At 38.0% G+C, this 16,365-nt stretch overlaps 1 protein-coding gene across 3 annotated transcripts in view; it reads left to right on the forward strand.

The window, feature by feature from the left end:
• LOC127632196 (rho guanine nucleotide exchange factor TIAM1-like) overlaps positions 1–16,365 on the forward strand; it is a 92,798-nt gene that overhangs the window by 68,857 nt on the left and 7,576 nt on the right. For all 3 annotated transcript variants that reach the window (XM_052110795.1, XM_052110797.1, XM_052110796.1), the window contains 5 exons: positions 6,014–6,199; positions 9,594–9,662; positions 11,588–11,713; positions 14,798–14,906; positions 15,292–15,471. In XM_052110795.1, coding sequence (XP_051966755.1) covers positions 6,014–6,199; positions 9,594–9,662; positions 11,588–11,713; positions 14,798–14,906; positions 15,292–15,471 — 670 coding nt within the window. The remainder of the gene's footprint in view (positions 1–6,013; positions 6,200–9,593; positions 9,663–11,587; positions 11,714–14,797; positions 14,907–15,291; positions 15,472–16,365) is intronic.

Consider the following 16,365-nt stretch of genomic DNA (forward strand, 5'->3'; position numbering starts at 1 on the left):
CAGTTGCTAAAGTGTTTGAATATTTTTTAGCACATTTCAGTTTCTAGGGCATTGAGTGATTGCCAGCACATTGCTTTGTGGTTGCTTAAGTGTTCTGAATGTTTTTTTAGCACATTGCGATTACGTTATCTGGGTTTTTTGTCAGTGGTTGCCAGTAACTTCCTCTTTGTGGTTGCTATAGTATCCTGAATATCTTTTATCACTTTAATATCCTGTTGCTAGGGTGTTGTGGCTGGTTGTCAGGGTGACACTAGCCTATTCCTAATCAAAAGAGTAAAAAGTCAAAACCACCCACATGTCTCTATGATATCTGATCTCTAGATATGACTTGGTTCCCATCTTAAATGCAAGTCTAGGGGATTTTATTTCACCCACTAGTTGGAAATTGCAAGTCAGATTTCTTAATAAAGTAAAAGCACACCTCTGTTCAACATACTGTGTGATTTGAACTACCTTTCATGTCCCTATCACATTATGGAAGTTTAATACTTCCAATACAGTTTTGGGGTTTTCTGAAATCCCTGAACCGATGTATGAGCATTTACTGTAGTGATGCCTACCTTAGCAAACAACACTAACAAGCATGTTTTCCTTTCACATAAGTGATGTTGGCATTTTCCCAGCAGTGAATTTGCTCTATGTTGTGCTGGACATGTGGGTGTTGCATTTTCTCATAACTGTAATGGTGAATATTCTGAGAATCAAGGACGGTGGAGAAACATCCTTTGTGTGTCATTTCGTGGGCAGTGAAGGACCACTAAAAATTCTCTCTGCTAATGCACACAGAAAAGCAGCTTTCACACATTTTAAAAAACTGTTTCATCCTGAAATGAATGGGAATGAGTCATTCTTTTAGAAGTTAAGAGCCAAAATAAATGCCAGTGTTCTGATGAGGTCACTTCCTGTCACAATCTAAAACAGGTTGAAATATCAATAAAAGCATTGTGTCGTTTTTACATCGTAAGTGCTCTAATGCTCAGTAAATAAAAGTTAAAAGTGCACTTTCTTTACAAAATGCAAATCACAAGCTGTTTTATTGAAAGTCTCAATGGACGTACGCTTCATTATAAAAGCATGCTAGTGTTATAGTGTGAATTATAATAAAGGTTCCCACGCATCCAGGAAAACCTGGAATTTTGCAATGCAGTTTTTCAGTCATGGAAAATAAGAAAAACACCTAAATGTCATGGAAAATAATGTATTTGTCATGGAAAATATTTATAATAAAACTGTTTGACTGTGTGGCTAACATGGTTTTTGTTACATGTACAAAAACATGTTAAAGATCCGGGACACATGATGGGGTCAAATACACATTTGTATCGTTTTGTCATTGCCGGTGGATGCACATTGTGAAACAACGTCAACGGTTGACCGTCATGAAGAAGTCCTGTACTGTACGTTCGGTATTGATAAAGTGAAAATATTATTTGTTCACTCTAACATTGCTGTTGTAATAACCACAAAAACATTTGAGTTGTAAATCTTAAACAACGGTTCGGCAGTCAGACTGCCTGGCGTGGTGATGCGCCTTTTTACACTTCGGGATGTTAATTCATTTTTAATAAAAAAATTAACAAATCGAGTCTGCTTATACCCCGGTTACCACATGTAGGATCCTATGATTTCCGCAATGTGGAATAAATCCAGTCATAAAAATGGCATTAGCTACAGTACATAAAACGCGGAATGTCTCGGAATTTTACATGGGACAAAAAAAGAATGTTTGAATGAACAAATAATCAAATTAATGTTGTGATGTCATATTGTGATTTTTAAATGGCATAAGGCTGCGATTTAATTAAATAAAGAATGTCGACAAAATCTGGCCAGCGCAGACTGTGCTGATGACGATATTTGTGTCGCGTTTACTGTGGCTGTTCCGATCATCAATGCGGACAACCGAAGTGTACTTTTCCCTTAAAACAAATGTATATTCCACTTCTCGTAGTTGAATCTGATTTCAGAATTTCCCGCCTCTAAACAGCATGTAAAAAAGCAAATGGTGATCGGTCACTTAGGGTGTTTTCACACTTGGCAGGTTCAGTTCGATTAAAACGATCTCTGGTGCGATCGCTCTGTTAGTGCGTTTCATTTGAACAAGTGTGAACGCTGTCACCCTAACCTTGGTGCGCACCAAACAAGCGGACCGAGACCGCCTGAATAGAGGGTCTTGGTCCGCTTCCAAACGAACTCTGGTACGGTTCGAATGATATATGAACGCAACATGGACCAAAGACGTCTAAACGGACCAAAAACAGGAAGTAATTTTCCTAATACTGACCTCAAGCATACCTGGTTCTTCTCATCATAGGAGCTATGTTGTCCATTACAGTTCGGGACAGGCGTCAGAACCGCCCATCAGCCGTTCTTGCAGCATATGATCGTTTATGTGTGCAACGGAGGAACTCCTGGCATTGTTTTGACTCCTTTACACATTTTATTAACATTTAATTTTATTATTCATAGCTGGTAAAAATTCCACCATATTTACATATATACACATCCAACGCTCGCATTTCGCCAGCATTGTTTTGGATGTTCGGTAAGTTCGTCAAGAAATATACGCCATAAAAGCGGTCCAATCAGGTCGTGACTTTTCCCCGATGCCTTTGGTTTGGTATCTTTAGGTTCGGTGTTAAAAATGCCAGTGAACGCGCTAAACGAACCAGGACCAAATGTATAATTTTCTGTTTTGATCTGGACCAAGAAGACCAAGAGAACCGAACTACAAGTGTGAACACACCCATAGTCTGTTAGTCTCTTCCTGTCTTAAGCGCCTTTTTACTACATCCGACAAACAACGAAAACATGACCGTAAGACATTTATTTCCAATGAAGGGTCATGAAGTTCCGACCCATTTTGAGCACGAGATGTGCTGAAATATTTAATCTTGTGACTAGACTGTATGCGAAAACTATCAGTGCAAAGTGAGGAAAAGCAATGTTTTTGTTTTGTCTAGTTTTTTGTACTAAACTTTATTCTGAACACCTTCTACTTCGGCAGATTGGACTGTTATGAATGTAGAAGTCCGAAATGAGTAATTGGGTAACAGTTTACACTAAGGTTGTATTTTGAACATCCATTAAGTAGCAATAACTAATAATGAATCGTGATATGACCTAATGTGATTATAAAACTTCAAAAGAATACGATTTAATTAAATAAATGCATGCGCTGCATCCTTCAAAGTGAAAACATGACACTGTTGTATTTTCCCGCGGGGGCTTATCCGTGTTTCCCGCTGTTGCAGAGCAGTTCACAATCATTAAGCCATATCGGAAATTTATGACAAGCGATCACTGAAGATCAACTGTTGATGATGATGTAGTGTGGATGAAATATATCAATGTTCACTTTTAATTGATTATATTGTAATACCTTGTAGATTATTGAAGGAGAGCACAATTTATTTCACTTTTTTTTTTTGAATGAGCAGCTGGAAGCAGTGAAGCGCAAACATTTTCAAAATAAGAGTCCCCCTGTATTTCAAAGTTAAAGTGCAATGCTATGAATCAATAAAGTGCATCTGGAATTTAAATAAATTCTGAATCTTAAAAATGACTCTTGTTGCCTCTCTCTGGCCCTCCCCATCACAGGAAGAAAAGACAAAGAGCAATTAATATAGGCTGTTAATTTAAAAAACTATTGGCAGATTAACTGGCTTAATTAATTTTTTTTCATGTTAAGTTTGGATGGCCAGACGCATGGATGGTTGGATGCAACTTTAAGTCCGTCAATGTGACTGCGAGAATGACAGTTACCATAGCAACCACATCCATGGACAGGTGCTTGTGTTTTGGTTGGCGTTCAGAAAAGAAATGAAGATATTTCAGTAAAGCGAAGAGGGAGGGATGAAGAAACCTGTGAGAGAGAAAGAGAGTGCGAGACTAGATAGAGAGCCAAAATGATGGAGTGGAAGAGAAGAGGAGAGATAACCGCAGTTTCAGAGGCTGAAAATTGAACAAATGAGCGCAAATTAGTTTATAGCGTTCTTCATTACTGACTGGCATGTGAGCTGCAGGATACTGCCAGAGCTGGACAGGGAAGAGAAATCAGGTTTTGAATTCCTTGCCATGCACTCCTCTGTCTATTTTGTGTTTCATGTTCGGAGCATGGTGTCTGGGTCTCTTTGGTCTAGTTTGGTTTTGGTTCTGGTGTTGGGATCCGAACACTGATGCTCCATGTCTTGTCCTTGTGAGCTCATGGCTTCAGGTTCAGTTTTCTTGCCATGCGCTCTTCTGTCTTGTCCATTGTGTTTGGTGTGAGCACATGGCTCCTGTTAAGTTTGTTTTGCATGTACCCTCCAGCCTCTCGTCTTGGCCCCGCCCCCTTGTTACCTTGTTATCAGTTAATTTGCCTCACCAGCTTTCCCTCGTTACCCTCCTTAGATCCTTCCCTATTTAACCTCCCTTTGTTGTCTTTCCTGTGCCGGTTCGTTGTAGTTGTTTACCCTGTTAGGTGTCTTGCTTCTCGGTTCCTTGCGTGTTTGTTCCAGCCCAGTGCATCAAGCCCAGTCTTTCTGCAGTGTTCTGCCCTGGACCTGGGAGTTTTCCCCTGCTCTGTCATTATAAATATCTCATTATTTTACATTACAAGCTAATATGATGTCATCTTACCGTAAGTTCCTGAGACCCAGGGGAAAAAAAGCTTTACAATTTTCCTTTTTTAAATGTCAGTGTAGTGTTTGGTGCATAAAATATATATGATAAGATTTGTTTATTGAAAAAATATTGCATTTGATGTGCTGAATTGAACTGTGACACATTTCAATCCATATTTATAGACCACGGTGTGGAAGTTGTCATGGCCAAACTCTCAAACATTTGGGATCTCTGAAAAGCCCAGGGAGTCCTCTTATAATACCCCAAGATTAACCACTGAAGCATGTATGGGCTCAGAAAAACTTCAATAACAAATGTCCTGTACAACAATGAATTGCTGGGCCTCATGAGGATAATGACTTCTAAAGTCTAATGTATCAAATATGATGCATAAAAATAAAATGTGCAAAATATGTTATTTTTCTATACAAATTTTGCGCACAAGAAAAGATGCAATGCATAATCAGTGTAATGGGCAATAAATCTGTGTTTTTGGCCTTACCGTGATAAAGGAAATAATTTAAGGTCTTTACATGACCACACATGTTGGCTTACTAAGCATAATCAGTGTAAGATCGTGCATGTAAATGCGCTCATTGAAATTGCCACAAAATTCACAATGGAAGTGAATGGGGCCAATTTTTTAAGGGTTTAAAGGCAGAATAGTGAAGCTTATAATTTGATAAAAAGCTCTTACATGAATTCTTCCGTTAAAATTATGCATTATTTGAGATGTTTAAATAATCACTTTTACGGTTGTTTTAGGGTTTATGGTGTCCGTCGGCATGGCAACATAATTTTAATTATAAAATATAATATAACTTTAGACAAAAATTGTATTACTCTAAAATCATGTTTACATGCATATTATGTATGTCTAGTGGCTATACCTTTGAGTATTTTAATGTTTACACATTGACCCCCACTCACTTACATTGTAAATGTCTCACCATAACCCTGATTTTTGCTTCTTTCTATTTTTGTTTTTTTTAAGAAACGGAGGGACGAGTCAAAATAACTTTTTTGTAGTAATCAACATTTTGAACGTATATATTCCTTTATGTCTCCATTTGTTCTTAATTTAATCTAATTTCTGTATAGGAGAAACAATTGGGATTTTAAAGTGATCTCATTTGTGATGTGTGTGTTGTGTGTGTGTGTGTGTGTGTGTGTGTGTGTGTGTGTGTTTGGGAGGAGCCCGCAGCCTGTGTGTCCTAATAACAGCTCAGTACAGTGAGATATCATCTTAACTGTCTTTCACTCTCTCTCTCTCTCTCTCTCTCTCTCTCTCTCTCTCTCTCTCTCTCTCTCTCTCTCTCTCTCTCTCTCTCTCTCTTTCTTTCTTTCTCTCTCTCTCTCTCTCTCTCTCTTTCTCTCTCTCTCTCTCTCTCTCTCTCTCTCTCTGTAGAGTACGGAGCAGGTCGCTGCTTTCTGTCGTAGTCTTCACGAGATGAATCCTTCATCCGAGGGCTCATCCGGACCGGAGTCTTCCTTGCTCCCTCCAAGCAATGCCACCCCCCGCCAGCTTTCAGATGCTGATAAACTCCGCAAAGTCATCTGCGAACTGGTGGAGACGGAACGCACCTATGTCAAAGTATGAACCAGTGTATAATACTGTATTTTTCTGGTGTGGGGTTTTTAACAGACTTATTTAAACTTGCTGGAGAAACGGGCTTATTTTTGTTTGCCTAAAAATTCCGATGAAATGCACCAACGTTTTCGTTCCGCTAAGGTGTTAGTTTACGCACAGTCTTGCACATTCCATGAAATTCTTGACCTGGGAGAAATTGGCATATTGAAGAGCATTGATGATTGGTTAAACGAATATTGGGTGTGGTTTAAACGTGACATTCTTTATTTACAATCCTACACACCTTGTGAGGAGATTGCAGCCAATTAGGCTTCTACCTTAATGTTGAAAAGGGGTCACTCTGAGCTCCAAAGTACCAGTACACTTTCTATACGAGACCGTTACAAACATTGTATAAATTAGGCTTTACAGAGATGTATGCCATTCCTGCATGAAAGCACAATTTAATTATTTGTCGAGACAGGCCTGGAGAAAACAAATCTTTTGGCTTTGCTGTTTCTTCACCCACTCACTATGACCATGTTTGGAATGGAATATAAATGTACTGCATACTGCACAGTATATACGGCATGCAGTTATTTATTATGTAGTAATAAACATTAAATAAACAGTAGAGAGTAGCTGCATTGCTGTGCCTCAACACGTTGCTTCCAGTTATCATCTCAGAAATAAAAACAGCTAGTTTGCATTTTAAAAATGTCCTTACTTTTGGTTGTCAGATCAAATAATGATACAAAGAGTTTTCTATTCACACTGAAAATTGAGGGTCAAGTTGTGCACATTTGCATTGTGGGGCAACATTGGGTATTCCACACTGATAACTTGTAGCAGAAATGTACTTGTGCAACAATGATCGGTTGTGCTATATTAAAGGGCATTATTAGACATGACACACGGTGCATTGGTGATACATGATAAACATATTTATTATATGGCTCTCAGGATTACTCAATTCTGATTGGTTAATCGGGGCGGCTGTGGCTCAGGTGGTAGAGCGGGTCGGCCACTAATCGCAGGATTGGTGGTTCGATTCCCGGCCCACACGACTCCGCATGCTGAAGTGTCATTGGGCAAGACACTGAACCCCAAGTTGCTCCCAATGGCAGGCTAGCGCCTTGCTTGGCAGCTCTGCCGTCATTGGTGTGTGTGTGTGTGCATGTGTGTGCGTGTGTGTGAGTGAATGGGTGAATGAGTCACATTGTAAAGCGCTTTGAATACCGCTAAAGTTAAAAAAGCGCCATATAAGTGCAGACCATTTACCATTAATCATCCATTCAAATATGTTATATAATGACTGCACATCCAGGGATAATGTGAAATTTCACTGATCATCCGGGTATTATGAGGCAACTTTCCTATTTCTAGAATCATTTGCGATCCATAAAGTAACCTAATAAAATAATTTAAACTTCAATCAATATATGAAGTAGTCTTGTAATAAGAGTGATAATGAGCAGTCAGACAGTCAATAATAGTATGAGTAGTATGCAGGGCTGTCCCAAAAAAGGCGTGGCAGGGCTCATGGCGAGATCAAATGGAGGGCCTCTGCTTTTGGTGGGGTTGGGTGGTGGATTCCCCGTCGGTAGCAATCGACAAGGGGCCCACCGTACCGACCGTACCTGTTGCACTGCCCTAAGGACGGCTCTGGTAGTATGGTACTTTCTCTTTGGTAGATACAGACAGCAATCTTGTTTTCTAGTTACCAGTGTCGACTTGAGCATAACTACAAAGCCGTGATAGTTTTCCTCATCTCTCACTGAAAACAACAGAGATTACAGTAACACTTGCACTGACATCAGTCCCGTCACTGGGAATATTTGCTTTGTGTTAGAGGATTCATCTGCCTGTTTGATCAAGAACTGATCCAACAGCCTGAATAAACCACTTCAGTGCAAATGAGAGCTAAAGACCTTGACATCAGTTTGTGAAAGACATGGGTGAAATAGCTGAAAAAATATATACATCGCTATTTTTCAGCCTTTTGACGATTTTAAAAATCAGTACTGTTTTGCACAATGTATCATAATTTTCCAGCAAAAATGTATGTATTTATTTATAGTTTTCATAGGGTTACACTATAGTAACACTATAATTACTTTCTCCCCAATTTTGGCATGCCCAATTCTGACTACTTGCTAGGTCCTCGTGGTGGTGCGGTTACTCACCTCAATCGTGGTGGTAGAGGACAAGTCTCAGTTGCGTCCACTTCGGAGACATTAATCCATGCATCTTATCACGTGGCTTGCTGTGCATGACACCGCGGAGACTCACAACATGTGGAGGCTCATGCTACTCTCCGCGAGACACGCACAACTTACCACGTGCCCCACTGAGAGCGAGATCCACGAGGAGGTTACCCCATGTGACTATACCCTCCTTAGCAACCGGGCCAATTTGGTTGCTTAGGAGACCAAGCTGGAGTCACTCAGCACATCCTGGATTCAAACTCGTGACTCCAGGGGTGGTAGTCAACACTCGCTGAGCTACCCAGGCCCCGTAACACTATAATTTGTAGCTACTATTGAAAATTACAATTTTAATAAATTTGTTGCAAATTGTCTTTTATAAAGAAAAACAAAGTTAAATGAAAAATAAAAAATTATATGTAATTATTATTTAATATAATAATAATAATAATAATAATAAAAGAATAATGTTATATAATATTTATATAATATATAACATTATATAAATATATAACATTATTGTTTTTATTATTATATAATATTTATATAATAATAATAATAATTATTATTAATAGTATTATATGAAATTTAATTGGGGATATGGCATTAATTAATTAATTATATTTCAATTATTTTTATTATTATATATAATTTAATATTATAATTATATATAATAATAACCATTTAATATAATAATGATACAATAATATTATTTATTATTATTATTAAATTATTATATATATATATATATATTTTAATTTAACTAATTTAATTTGTTTCTTTATTAAAGACAATTTATTACAAATGTATTCAAATTTTAATTGCACACAAATATTGTTACTTAAAATAATGTTCTTGATTATTTGTGGTGGGGCCAGTGAAAATGTTGTCAGGGCAAGTTCAGATCTGAACTACTGACCTAAATGGAGTCAGAAAAAAAGAAAGAAAAAGAAATCAAAACAGACAAATCTAAAAATGCATCAGAATTTTTTTTTTTGGGTTGAATTGTATTAAATAATTTTATTCTGTATGCACCTAGATAACAAAAAGTATTAATAAACTGCAACATTTACCTGCATGTATTTCGAACAATAATTTGTACTATTTTTACTGTAAAACAAAACAACAATATTGATTGAAACATTGACTTTGCTGTTTGTGAGTGTTTATATGCTGTTCTTTAACACGACTGTGTTTCTTCTCTGTCTCAGGATCTGAACTGCCTGATCAGCAGATATTTAACCCCGCTGCAGACAGAGTCCTTCCTCACTCAAGATGAGGTGAGTCACATACATTGTGATGGTTTCATGTCATTATCAAACACTCCTCCAGAACATAGATTAATAGTTCATAGTCATATGCTGATGAAGATGAGTGTGTAGGAGGACACATACACAGACACACAAGAAAAGGTAGACATATAGAGTGGGAGGCAGACATAGAGCAAGAAAAACTTACATCAGACAGAAGTAATGTGAGATACATATAGAGATCATGTATATACACCCGTGGCCAAAAGTATTGGCAGTGACAAAGTTTTGTGTTTTCTGCTTCAGTTGTTGTTGTGGTGTTGATTCACATTGTTTCTAGATTATTGTGCAGAGTGATCAGATGCATTTTAAATAATTGCAAAAAGCTTCATTGGCCAAAAACATTTACTTTATCACAAAATCCCAAAATTTCAGTTTTTTGGTCCTGCACAAAATGACCAGCTAACATAATTTCACTAATCAAATCAGCAGCACCTGGGAAAGTGTGAACGAGTACTAGTCATGTGAAATCACTCCATCATTCTGATTGGATTATAAGAGTTGACTGATCACTATAAAAGGAGGGAAGAAGTGCTTCCAATCATTGTGTTCTTGTTAGCAATGGTTACCTCTAAAGAAAGACGTGCAGCCATCATCACTTTGCATCAAAATGGCCTCACATGCAAGGAAATTGCTGCAAGGAATATTGCACCTGAAAGAACCATTTACCAGATCATCATGAACTTCAAGGAGAGAGGTTCAACTGCAGTGAAGAATGCTTTAGGACGTCCCAGAGTGTCCAGCAAGTGCCATGACTGTCTCCTCTTGAGGAGTCAGCTACGGTATTGTGTCACAACCAGTGCAGAGCTATATATTGGCAGCAGGTTGGTGTGAATGCATCTGCACATACAGTGAGGCGAAGACTTTTGGACAATGGCCTAGTGTCAAGAAGGGTAGCAAAGAAGCCACTTCTCTCCAAGAAAAACGTCAAGGACAGACTGAAATTCTGCAGGAAGTACAAGGATTGGACAGCAGAAGACTGGTGCAAAGTTATTTTCTCTGATGAATCCCCCTTTCCGACTGTTTGGGACATCTGGAAAATCCATTTAGTCCTGTGTCGTGCCAACAGTGAAGCATCCCGAGAATCTTTGTGTGGGGTTGCTTTTCATCACAGGGAGTGGGCCCTCTCACAATCCTGCCCAAAAACACTGCCATGAATAAAGAATGGTATCAAAACGTCCTGCAAGAGCAACTTTTCTCAACCATCCAGGAGCAATTTGGTGATGATCCGTGCATTTTCCAGCATGATGGAGCACCATGTCACAAGGCAAGAGTGATGATGAAGTGGCTCAGAGATCATTACAATGAAATTTTGGATCCGTGGCCAGGCAACTCCCCAGATCTTAATCCCATAGAGAACCTGTGGTCAATCCTCAAAAGGCGAGTGGACAAGCAGAAGCCCACAAATTGTGGTCGCCATGAATGGATCGCCATCAGTCAGGATTTGGCCCAGAAGCTGATATCCAGCATGCAAGAGTGAATTGCAGAGGTTCTTCATAAAAGGGTCAACACTGTAAATATTGACTCTTTGCATATATTGAATGTTTTTGCCAATAAAAGCCTTTAAAACTTATGAAATGCTTATCATTGTTTTCCAGTATACCATAGAAACATGTGAAAAAATTATCTACAAATACTGAAGCAGCAAACTTTGCAAAACACAAAATTTATATCACTACCAATACTTTTGGCCACGGCTGTAGGATGTAATGTTTTTGCCATGTTTGTTCTTATTTAATGCCATGTATCTTATATGTATCTAGATAGCAGAATGGCAGTATATAAGATAAATGTAATAATCTAGAAATGCATAATACAAATTTAGAAATGTTTAAAAGCAAGGGCTGCTACGACCTGAAAATGTGTGATTTTTTTCCTGTGTTTGTGTGTGTTAGCTGGACGTGCTCTTTGGAAACCTCCCGGAGATGCTGGAGTTTCAGGTGGAGTTTCTAAAGACACTAGAGGACGGAACCAGACTGGTGCCAGATCTGGAGAAACTGGAGCGAGTGGAACAGTTCAAGGTGCAGAACTGAGATCTCATTTACGTCAGGAGATTAAATGTGATCTTATTCAGTCAACAGTGTCTAGTACACTTCCTGCTGATGCGGTGTAACAGATATTTACCAAATAAATAATCAATAAAAACATGAAGATAAATGCATAAAATATCATTATTATTTAATTCATTTGTATGTATATATACATATTTAATAAATATTAATACATGATCAATAATATTATTAATATTTAATAATGAAATACTACTTAAACATTAAAAATATTATATATATATAATTATTATTAAAATATTTATATTTTATACATAAATAAATTGTAATAAATGAATATAAAGTGTAATAGCTTTTTAGTAGTTTTTAACAAAAATAAAATGTAAAAAAAAAAAAGTTAATTCAAGTTATTTATTTATTTTATTTTTAAGATAACACAATTCAATTTGGTGGAAAATTTATGAAATACTAAAAATATCGCAAATCTTTTTCTTTTCTTTTTTTTTTTTCCGTGAGTGTACCATGTTTTCTTTTTTACATCATGGCACCATATACATAGTATGATAAATAAATGTGGTAATTATAAAGACGCTAGGTATATATCAAAGTGCTATTAGTTTTAGATCTGATACCATCATTATACCTATTTTATTAAAAACATAATATGATATTTTTATTTACAAACCCGATTCCCAAAAAGTTGGTACACTGTACAAATTGTGAGTAAAAACAGAATGCAATGATGTGGAAGTTTCAAATTTCAATATTTTATTCAGAATACAACATAGATGACATATCAAATGTTTAAACTGAGAAAATGTATCATTTTAATGGAAAATTAAGTTGATTTTAAAACTCATGGCATCAACACATCTCAAAAAAGTTGGGACAAGGCCATGTTTACCACTGTGTGGCATCCCCTCTTCTTTTTATAACAGTCTGCAAACATCTGGGGACTGAGGAGACAAGTTGCTCAAGTTTAGGAATAGGAATGTTGTCCCATTCTTGTCTAATACAGGCTTCTAGTTGCTGAACTGTCTTAGGTCTTCTTTGTCGCATCTTCCTCTTTATGTTGCGCCAAATGTTTTCTATGGGTGAAAGATCTGGACTGCAGGCTGGCCATTTCAGTACCCGGATCCTCCTCCTACGCAGCCATGATATTGTAATTGATGCAGTATGTGGTCTGGCATTGTCATGTTGGAAAATGCAAGGTCTTCCCTGAAAGAGACGACGTCTGGATGGGAGCATATGTTGTTCTAGAACTTGGATATACCTTTCAGCATTGATGGTACCTTTCCAGATGTGTAAGCTGCCCATGCCACACGCACTCATGCAACCCCATACCATCAGAGATGCAGGCTTCTGAACTGAGCTCTGATAACAACTTGGGTTGTCCTTGTCCTCTTTAGTCCGGATGACATGGCGTCCCAGTTTTCCAAAAAGAACTTCAAATTTTGATTCGTCAGACCACAGAACAGTTTTCACTTTGCCACTGTCCATTTTAAATTAGCCTTGGCCCAGAGAAAACGCCTGCGCCTCTGGATCCTGTTTAGATATGGCTTCTTTTTTGACTTATAGAGTTTTAGCCGGCAACGGCGAATGGCACGGTGGATTGTGTTCACCGACAATGTTTTCTGGAAGTATTCCTGAGCCCATGTTGTAATTTCCATTACAGTAGCATTCCTGTATGTGATGCAGTGCCGTCTAAGGGCCCGAAGATCACGGGCATCCAGTATGGTTTTCCGGCCTTGACCCTTACGCACAGAGATTATTCCAGATTCTCTGAATCTTTGGATGATATTAGTAGTAGTAGTAGTAGTAGTAGTCCTTTATTGTCACATAGTAAACCAGTGAAATTGGCCATCGACCTGTCCATACAAACATACATATGACAAGGGGGTAGACAGGACAGGAAGACAGGGAATTAGAAAGAAATACAGCATGACATGAGGAGAGGTGAGGAGAGAAAAAAGGCAGCCCCCAGACTGTGCTCCTTAAGAAGTACAGTGTGGGAACAGGAAAAAAACACCTCAGCAACATTAGCACATAATCAGTACACTCTACAACATGAACAAGACTTGCAACAGGGGAGGGGATTGGGGGGTGGAGGTGGCCCAGCACAGGCAAGCAGCCATCCGGTCCTGCAGCCATTTTCGGCGCTGGTCACAGACCCGCCTGTCAGACTGGGGGTACAAAGCGGCGAGGGATAGGGTATCGGGCGGATGATTGCATATCTGTATATATGTGTAAGAGTTCATGTGTGTGTAGACCTGGAGAGTCGCTATGCCAGCATCTAATCTAGGTGCCTCAGTCCGCAGGGTTGTCATACACAGCAAGTTGCCATGGAGACAACCTTGATCAGGTCCCAGACATAGTCAACAATCACCAGGTGTCTGGGGAGTCGGGGAAGGAACGCAAGAGTGGCTCACTGCAGTGCTCTTCCGGGGGAGTTGTTGTTCCAACAGTGGCCTTGGCCGCAGCATTGGGAGAATTGGTGATCCTCTGCCCATCTTGACTTCTGAGAGACACTGCCACTCTGAGAGGTTCTTTTTATACCCAATCATGTTGCCAATTGACCTAATAAGTTGCAAATTGGTCCTCCAGCTGTTCCTTATATGTACATTTAAATTTTCCGGACTCTTATTGCTACCTGTCCCAACTTTTTTGGAATGTGTAGCTCTCATGAAATCCAAAATGAGCCAATATTTGGCATGACATTTCAAAATGTCTCACTTTCAACATTTGATATGTTATCTATATTCTATTGTGAATAAAATATAAGTTTATGAGATTTGTAAATTATTCAATTTCTTTTTTACTCACAATTTGTACAGTGTCCCATCTTTTTTGGAATCGGGTTTGTATATTATAAATACATCAGTTATAGATTTATTTGCAGAATAGTGAAAAAGTCAAATCGGTTTTGAGAATAATGAGAGTAAGACACGTTCTCTCTTGTCTCTTAGAGCTGCTCACAACAAGATTTAAACAACACAAATCATGTTTGTCATAAAGTATTCTTTTGTAACCTTACATGAGGCCACTTGATAAATCCCAGACCCCTCTCTTTCTCTCAAAATCCCTCTGGTCTATTAGAAAATCCTCTTCTCTCTGGGCGGCTCTTTCTTGTACTACGCCGACCGTTTCAAGATCTACAGCGCTTTCTGTGCCAGCCACACCAAAGTCCCGAAAGTGCTGGTCAAAGGTATGTATAGCTCATCTCAAACACGACCTTGATCCTGGTGAATTCTGGCACGTTTTCACAGATATCTGCAGCTCTTTCCCTATTCCACACCTTCAGTCGGTATATCTCATGTGAGGGGTGTCAGATGTATAATTCTGTGGCCGGCGAGGTGTATGTTTGGTTTTACTGTATGTCTGTAAGATTGGTCTGGTTCTTCTCGCTGTCTATTTTTACTAGTTAACATCGAGTCTGTAGATTTGTGACTGCAGTGTTATACGGTGTTTTTCAGTTCGTCATGAGAAACGTAAATTCAAGTGTGTCCAAACTTTTGTCCGGTAGTTTATATGAATAAACATGCAGTCTTGTGACAGCACGATCATAACGTTGTGTATTTGTGTCCCTCCAGCAAAGACGGACGCAGCCTTCAAGGCATTTTTGGATGAGCAGAATCCAAAACAGCAGCATTCATCCACGCTGGAATCGTACCTGATCAAACCCATACAGAGAGTGCTGAAGTATCCTCTACTGCTGCGAGAACTGCACTCACTCACTGACCCCGACAGTGAGGAACACTACCATCTAAACGGTGAGCATGACTGCCAACTTTCCCTCAAGAGCCTCCACACATCAGTGTCTACTTGTGCATTACAGTCATTGTACCATGGCTAAGGGGTGTTGCGAGGCTAGACAGAAAACGGAAAACAACCTGCTGAATTGTGGTAAAATCACTGCAAGGCAAAGACAACAAATAAATAAATAAATACAAATAATCTGAACAATTCTTCCAAGTAATATTTTTCATTAGCCTATCTATTGTAGAGATATAAACATGATTTTAACTTATGTTTTGCTTTATATATATATATATAGAAATGTGTGTGTCTCCTTTGGTTTGGTTTTGCTTTGTTTTTATTTTGCTTGATTGTTTTTTGTTTTGTTTTGTTTTATATATAGTTTTGTTTGTTTTGATTTGGTTTGTTTGGATTTTGTTTTATTTTTTTGTGTGTTTTGATTGGAGTTTTGTTAAGATTTCTTTGTTGTTGCTTTTTTGTGTTGTTTGGTTTGTTCGTTTTTGCTTGTTTTTTGTTTTGTTTTTTGCTTTCCTTTGTTTTCAGTATATTTTGTTTTTATTTTGCTTGCTTGTTTTGGTTTTTTATATTGTTTTGTTTGTTTTGCTTTGGTTTGTTTTTGTTGTTGCTTTTTTGTGTTGTTTGGTTTTGCTTGTTTTTTGTTTTGCTTTAATTTGTTTTTGTGGTGTTTGTTTATATTTTGCTTTGTGTTTTGATTGATTTTGTTTTGTTTTTTGCTTCTTCTTTTTTGCGTTGTTTTTTGTGTTTGGTTTTAGTTTTTAGTTTTTTCTTGTGGTTTGTTTTGTTTGGGTTTTTGTTCGATTTTGGGTTTTCTTTTGTCTTTATTTTGCTGGATTGTTTTTTGTTTTGGTTTAGTTTTTATATTGTTTTGCTTTGGGTTTTTTTTGCTT

The sequence above is a fragment of the Xyrauchen texanus genome, chromosome 38, assembly GCF_025860055.1.
Source record: "Xyrauchen texanus isolate HMW12.3.18 chromosome 38, RBS_HiC_50CHRs, whole genome shotgun sequence".
In the NCBI taxonomy this organism is placed as follows: domain Eukaryota; kingdom Metazoa; phylum Chordata; class Actinopteri; order Cypriniformes; family Catostomidae; genus Xyrauchen; species Xyrauchen texanus.